Below are 8,248 nucleotides of genomic sequence, written 5' to 3' on the forward strand. Positions count from 1 at the left end.
CCATCTTGATGTCCTGGGACCCCGCACCATGAATGTCTCTGTGTAATATTCTCTATAATTCCCGGCTGTATCCGGTAGATTTGGTTTTGCGCCGGTCTCAGTGACTCGCGGGACACAATGTGCAGCTGATTATAATACATTTATGGTACAAACAGCGTCATATTTACATACAGTCGTGTAGAATTTACACATATGCAATATTGCTCCTGCCCCCGGACTCTGACATGACCTCGCCTATGTAGGATGACGCAGCCGGATGTATAGCATGTATAACACCATGTATAGGATTAGATATAGATGGCTGTTATACACACAGCGCCACACTTGTTTTCAGGTCATCTGTGGTATTGCAGCTGAGCTGATAGAACTGCCCTGCAATCCCAGGTAACCCAGAGGCAGGATCTGTGGAAGAAACAGCCATGTTATATCTAATCCTGAACAATCCCTTTAAGGAGTCTCTGAAGACGTTTCTCATTAGACAATGGTAGTCGCTGACCGCCATATTGGTAATGGTGGAAGACACTACAACTACAGGGGGAAAGATGGTTCCTTCCCATAGTCTCCAGGTGTTGGACAACTACAAGTCCCAGCATGCCCAACAGACCATATATAGAGACGTCTTAGTTGTCCTTAGCAACCAATCACAGCGCAGCTTTCACTTTTCATGGAATAAGAGCCGCGCTGTGATTGGCCGCTGTTTTACATCACTCGTTTTATTAACCCTTACCTGAGGGGGCGGTGCCTGACCCTTGGATCCCCCGCCCCTTTATTTAAAGGCTCCGGTCACCTCCGCCATTCTTACTCTCTCAATACAAATAGGTGAAACTTCCCGCGTTTTGTGTCTCCGCCTCCTGCGCCTCTCTATGGTAACAGACAAGAGCGCTCCCTAGCGTAGTCCTGCGGTTTGTCGTCCACTTTGCGCTCGTGCACATTGGGTAGGGGAGAAAGGAACGGGACAAGGGGGGGTGGGGTTATTGTTACCGTGGAGACACAAAACGGTAGGAGTGTTTTAGGCAATATCAATAAAGTTGATTCAATTTGGATGCAGGACACGAATGAGCCGTAGCCTTTAAAGGGGCGGTCACACAATCAATGTATCCCTAAGCGGCAGATTAGTCAGGTCTCATTAGTCTGGTTCCTGCATGGGAGGAGGGACGACCCCCCCCCCCCTTCATATGGAGGGGCCCCTGGTATGATCCCGCCCGGGGCCGCGACTCCTCATCCTCATTCCTCCACTTTCTTTCCCACTTCCCCCAGAGCAAACATGCTGTAAACACTAATCTACAGAGAAGACTGCCACCTAGTGGCCATACTAGAGAGAAGTCCGATAAGCACATGCTTGATTATACTTAGAGAATGATGGGGACTGAATATCCCTTTAAGCCTGCCCCAGTATCAGGGCCTGGAGACCAGGACTCAGACGATCGCCATGACATGTGCTGATCCCGGGCAGAGCGGCGGGTCCATGAGCTTGTCCTGTGTGTGCTACAATCACTCCCATCACTGAGAATTGCACATCTCATAGTATATGACGTGACAGACCGAGCCCGGAATGTTCCTGGAAGCTCCTGTGCACATCGAAGGGTCCTGGATTAGAAAAACATGGCTGCCCCTACTCCACAGACAGCGCCCCTTCCTCTCTGCAGGTGGTGCCTGGTATTGCAGCTCCGCTCATTGAAGGATATGGGACTGAGCTGCAGTACTAGGCACAGGCCATGGCTGAAGGTGGCGCTGTTTATGACATTTTATGTTTTTCTAACCCAGGACAACTTCATTAATTTACAAGTCCATGAGGCTGTGGAGAATCGTCTCTTATTCACAAGGGGCGACATTTGGCCGATTTATTGCAGTCCTGGTAACGACGTCCTGGAGAACTTGGCCGGGCGAGAGGACAGTCACTGATCTTCTGTAAGATGAAGCATGCACTGCAAGGAGAGAAAGACAAGGAGGTCACTGGAGAAGACGCCCGGCAGCGCTACCTGAGCCCCATTACAGGGTACAATAGTGGGACAGAATAAGAGACATGCAGTATAGGAGGAGTCTATAGGGGGCGCCAGTGGGTGTGTATAGGGAGCTGTACACACATATATTCTGCACAAGATTATCCCAATTCTACAAGGGGTTTCCTCTAATGTTGCCGGGCCCTGCTCCTTGTGTCTGCAGTACCGGGAGCTGCCACTACTAGATATGGAGCGCTGTGCCAGGGGGGGCTCTTAGTCATCTGATGTCGGACCCCCAGGACGTACCCCATTATTTCCAGGGCTGCCCCCCATGTGCCGTACACCTCAGCTTCACATACTGTCAGTGCAGGAGCCATTGACAAGGGACATGGGCAGGGGGTGCAGAGATGTCTATTCCGTTACAGTAACACCAGGGTAGTCACTCAGCTTTCCAGAGACCCTGAGAGCCTTTATAAATCATAGCGGGGTATCTGTTGTGGTCTCGGCCCCCAATCACTGCTATGGGGCATCACCAGGGGCCTAGACCATGCTCTTGTGAATGAAGATTTAGGAGACCGTGACCTGATAACCAGTGAGGTGTATGCGGGGGGCGCCCTGACCCCACACCAGTCACCCCTTTATGTGCCCGTCTACCCCTGGCCTTCCATGTGCAGCAGTTTGGGCTTCAGCCTCCCCATCAGATTTGCTGCAGTGCCGGCGCTGCCATCTAGTGCTCATGGAGGGTATGACACACGACGTGTCGGCATCTCCCATTACTCAGGTCTCGCCTCCCCGGCAGCTTCATCACTGACATTTCGGGCCTGTCATAAATCCCCCTCCACGGTTTTATTTGTTGGCGTCCATGGCTCCTGCTGAGCTGTTATGTCACAAATCAGGGCCTGGCGCGGCGCGATCTGCTGCGGAGCGTTACTGGTGCCAGGGCTGAGAGTGTTTGGAACACTTTAGCGCAGTTTGGCTTGTTAACAGCTACGGTAAGCTTTAATACGGACATCAGGGATTGTACCATAGAGGCAGATAGCACAGACACTATGGGGTCTGTATATGGGGAGGGGGCTAGCTGCAACCTGGTACCAAAAGGGGAGACCGTACACATGAGATACCGGCCTGCTGCACTCCCCTGATCCTCTCCCCTATAGACCTACATGCTGGGCCTGGCGAACCAGACTATAAAGCAACATGGCCGACTCTTCTCTCTCCCCAAATCTGCCTCAACAGAGAGCCATCAGACCCCCCCCACCACCACCACCACCACCATATGCATTAGATGAGAGGCCGCTCCTATAGAGATATATGGCCCCCCCCCCATGACAGGTAAATCCCCCTCCTCTTACTAGAGGGCCCTGCCACTTCTGTGCCCTTTGTACATGTCTGCAATGGGGTGACCCTGTGCCAATGGGCTGCGCAGACCCCCCAATATCAGACACTGTACACATTACAGGGCGACCGCAGACCCCCCCAATATCAGGCACCGTACACATTACAGGACCCCCCAATATCAGGCACCGTACACATTACAGGACCCCCCAGTATCCTCCTATCATACTGATATACATTGGTGGCTGCACACACATATAACGTGCTGGGGGATCTATCAGCTATATACTGTACTAGGTGTATACAGAGCGGCAGCTGTGATTGGTGGCCCTGTTCGCCAGCCTCCCCTCCCCCTCCCCTTCCTCACCACATATAACCTGCTGGGGGATCTATCAGCTATATACTGTACTAGGTGTATACAGAGTGGCAGCTGTGATTGGTGGCCCTGTTCGCCAGCCTCCCCTCCCCCTCCCCTCCCTCACCACATATAACCTGCTGGGGGATCTATCAGCTATATACTGCACTAGGTGTATACAGAGCGGCAGCTGTGATTGGTGGCCCTGTTCGCCAGCCTCCCCTCCCCCTCCCCTTCCTCACCACATATAACCTGCTGGGGGATCTATCAGCTATATACTGTACTAGGTGTATACAGAGCGGCAGCTGTGATTGGTGGCCCTGTTCGCCAGCCTCCCCTCCCCCTCCCCTTCCTCACCACATATAACCTGCTGGGGGATCTATCAGCTATATACTGTACTAGGTGTATACAGAGCGGCAGCTGTGATTGGTGGCCCTGTTCGCCAGCCTCCCCTCCCCCTCCCCTTCCTCACCACATATAACCTGCTGGGGGATCTATCAGCTATATACTGTACTAGGTGTATACAGAGTGGCAGCTGTGATTGGTGGCCCTGTTCGCCAGCCTCCCCTCCCCCTCCCCTCCCTCACCACATATAACCTGCTGGGGGATCTATCAGCTATATACTGCACTAGGTGTATACAGAGCGGCAGCTGTGATTGGTGGCCCTGTTTGCCAGCCTCCCCTCCCCCTCCCCTTCCTCACCACATATAACGTGCTGGGGGATCTATCAGCTATATACTGCACTAGGTGTATACAGAGCGGCAGCTGTGATTGGTGGCCCTGTTTGCCAGCCTCCCCTCCCCCTCCCCTCCCTCACCACATATAACCTGCTGGGGGATCTATCAGCTATATACTGCACTAGGTGTATACAGAGCGGCAGCTGTGATTGGTGGCCCTGTTCGCCAGCCTCCCCTCCCCCTCCTTACCTGGACGCACGGCTCTCCATCTGCATTCAGAAGTCTTTGCCGCTTCTCTCGGCCTCCGCCACGCTCTGCAGCCGCGCTTTCTTACACGCTCCCTGGGCGGACTCTTCATGCTTCCGTTTGGGGGAGTCGGGGGCGCACAAGGACAGTTTAGGAGCTGAATGGAAGAGTAATAGCAAATTAATTCTCGCTGTATTCCAGGCCATAAAAGTGTCTGGCGGCCGCACATGATGGATCCCGCGCCTTGGAGGAGGATTATTAATCTGCACAGCTCAGGGTCGGGGCACTACATGGCAGGAACGTGCGTTACAGAAGACAGGAGAAGACATGACAGGGGTCCCCCAGGCTAGGCCCTAACAGGGTGTATAGACTATGCTCAGGACATAACCCCTATACAGGGCCCCGGGGTGTCTGCGCGCCCGCACTGACCTCACGTTCCGCTGATTCGGGTTCCTCACTATTAGGTCTGAATTGCAGCCATTAAATATGGATGTGGCCATGTAATTGTGTTACGTGCGCATGAGCCGGCGCCGCCGTCTGCGCCTCTCTGCCCGTCTGCACATTTTCTGCTAAGTGTGAATCCTGACACATTGGGTTTACGTTTTGACTCTTTCAGCGCTAGGAGATATTAGAGCGCGGCGGTCGTTGCGCTACATTGGGCCTGTGTCAGTGAAGAGATGACCATGTAATATAAAAGGCGTGAAGGAGCCAGACCTACATGTCAGAATAAAGTGAGTAACTTACTGACAGCTTTACTATGAAGTTATGTGCTCTCCTCCAGAGCGCTGAAGGAATAGAATGCAAGTCTATCAGCACTTAGACATGACTGCCACAGACCTGCCCTGATAGTCTGACCTGTTCATACACTGTGTGCATCAGAGGAGGTCAGGGCTCCAGAGGAGAGCACATAACCTCACCGTGAGAGACTCAAGGAATCTTCTGTGATACTGTGCACCATGTACGGGCCTTATAGCTACAGACCTAAGCGCAGACACTTCTGGGTCCCACTGCCAAATCTGTAACAGGGTCCAGTCCTACCATTTATCATTCACAATACTGGTATTATATTATGGGGAAGAGTGACCCCCCCCCAAATCAGACACAAAGTCTCTGATGCAGCCGCTACCTCTGCACCCCCTTATAGCTAGCAGCCAAAACAGTGCAAAAAAGAAAGGATTGTGTATTATTCACTACTCCTGTGCTAAGCGTGCCAACAGGGCAGCAACTAACAGGTTAATCCATACATCATTGTGCGGGCTGGTGTGTGTTTGTATCACCGCACAACCCGCATGTCACCCCGTGTATCACCACACACCCGCACGTCACCCCATGCATCACCGCACACCCCACCCCGTGTACCACTGCACACCCCACACCGTGTACCACTGCACACCCGCACGTCACCCCATGTATCAACGCACACCCCACACATCACCCCGTGTATCACCGCACACCCCACACGCCACCCCATGTATCACTGCACACCTATACGTCACCCTGTGTATCACCGCACACCACATCCCTTGTATCACCGCACACCCACACGTCACCCCGTGTATCACTGCACACCCGCACGTCACCCCGTGTATCACCGCACACCCGCACGTCACCCCGTGTATCACTGCACACCCGTACGTCACCCCGTGTATCACCGCACACCCGCACGTCACCCCATGTATCACTGCGCACATCACCCCGTGTATCACTGCACACCCGTACGTCACCCCGTGTATCACCGCACACCCGCACGTCACCCCATGTATCACTGCGCACATCACCCCGTGTATCACTGCACACCCGTACGTCACCCTGTGTATCACCACACACCACACCCCTTGTATCACCGCACACCCACACGTCACCCCGTGTATCACCGCACACGTCACCCCGTGTATCACTGCACACGTCACCCTGTGTATCACTGCACACCCGTACGTCACCCTGTGTATCACCGCACACCACACCCCTTGTATCACCGCACACCCGCACATCACCCCGTGTATCACTGCACACCCGCACGTCACCCCGTGTATCACCGCACACGTCACCCCGTGTATCACTGCACACGTCACCCCGTGTATCACCGGACACCCCACACGTCACCCCGTGTATTACCGCACACCCCACATCGTGTATCACCGCACACCCGCATGTCACCCCGTGTATCACCGCACGCCCTGCATGTCACCCCGTGTATCACCGCACACCCCACATGTCACCCCGTGTATCACCGCACACCCCGCACGTCACCCCGTGTATCACCGCACACCCCACACCGTGTATCACCGCACACCCGCATGTCACCCCGTGTATCACCGCATGCCCTGCATGTCACCCCGTGTATCACCGCACGCCCTGCATGTCACCCCGTGTATCACCGCACACCCCACACCGTGTATCACCGCATGCCCCGCACGTCACCCAGTAGGTTGCTCTTCTGTACTTTCAGCTATTTTTAGGCTCAGTACTGGAGTTGCGCACAGCGCTGCAGACCGCCAGGACTTGTCAAAAACCAGGCAGAGTGCCAGCAATTTCTGGTGCGGATATTTGAGGGCACTCACCGGGCTCTGTAGAGGTCTGATGGACAGCTGTAGGGTCACTAATGGGGCCGCCAAAATCTTCTGTGCAGGAAGGAACAGATGCCAGAATACCTGGAGAGGCGACAGGAGAGAAGACGTCATATAATAAAGCATTTACATGGTACCCCTCCCCCTCTGAACACTGCCACTCTGGTCTACAGGCTATGTCCGGTATTGCAGCTCTTTTACTTGCAGCTGTCAGGAGTTCACCAGACCAGAGGACCCTTCTCTACGACACCCCTATACCCTACTAGGACATATATAGTGGGATTGTCCTACTACAAAGTCTTAAAGGGGTTTTCTGGGAGCCAAATCAGGGACTATATGGATCAGGGTGTTGGATTTCTGTATACTACGGAAGATAAGTGACGGGCGGAGGTGACGTGTAATAAGGGGTGGCCCCATATGTATAGCCGGCCTTAAAGGGCTTGTCTGGTTTGGACACCTTCCATTTTGCTTGGCCACTAGCTGTCTATATGGGCTCCTATAGGGGCAGACGGTACAGACAGGGCAGATACGCACACAGGCCTCTGTAGCGGGACAGCTGCTGGTAGGTCTGCTTCATGCGCTCTATGTTCAACCTGCTGGCCTCCGCGTGGTTCACGATGGGTTTCGGATAGTTCACGCCTATAATGCACTTGGCCTCTTTCTGGACGGACTCCGGAGCGTTCCAGGGCTCGTATATGTAACGGGATGGGAAACCCTTCAGGACTGGCAGGTATCGCCTGGAAGGAAAACGGCGTAAGAGATGAGGGAAGGCCGAGCCCTGGTACAAGGTATATATATATATATATATATATATATATAAGAGATGAGGGAAGGCCGAGCCCTGGTACAAGGTATATATATATATATATATATAAGAGATGAGGGAAGGCCGAGCCCTGGTACAAGGTATATATATATATATATATATATATATATATATATATATATATATATATATATATATATATATATGAGATGAGGGAAGGCCGAGCCCTGGTACAAGGTGTGTATATATATATATATATATATATATATATATATATATATATATATATATATATATATATACATATAAGAGATGAGAGAAGGCCGAGCCCTGGTACAAGGTGTATATATATATATATATAT

General features: G+C 52.6%; 1 protein-coding gene across 1 annotated transcript in view; it reads right to left on the reverse strand.

Moving 5' to 3' along the window:
* Positions 1 to 127: 127 nt before the first annotated feature.
* The window catches only part of CRY2 (cryptochrome circadian regulator 2), a 34,811-nt gene continuing 26,690 nt past the window's right edge, over positions 128 to 8,248 (reverse strand). Inside the window, exons 9-12 of the mRNA XM_075280794.1 lie at positions 7,655 to 7,857; positions 7,115 to 7,204; positions 4,557 to 4,710; positions 128 to 1,925 (exon numbers count right to left, since the gene is read on the reverse strand). Of these exons, the coding sequence (XP_075136895.1) occupies positions 4,583 to 4,710; positions 7,115 to 7,204; positions 7,655 to 7,857 (421 nt within the window). The 3' untranslated portion in view covers positions 128 to 1,925; positions 4,557 to 4,582. The remainder of the gene's footprint in view (positions 1,926 to 4,556; positions 4,711 to 7,114; positions 7,205 to 7,654; positions 7,858 to 8,248) is intronic.

This window comes from Leptodactylus fuscus, chromosome 7, assembly GCF_031893055.1.
Source record: "Leptodactylus fuscus isolate aLepFus1 chromosome 7, aLepFus1.hap2, whole genome shotgun sequence".
NCBI classification, from domain to species: domain Eukaryota; kingdom Metazoa; phylum Chordata; class Amphibia; order Anura; family Leptodactylidae; genus Leptodactylus; species Leptodactylus fuscus.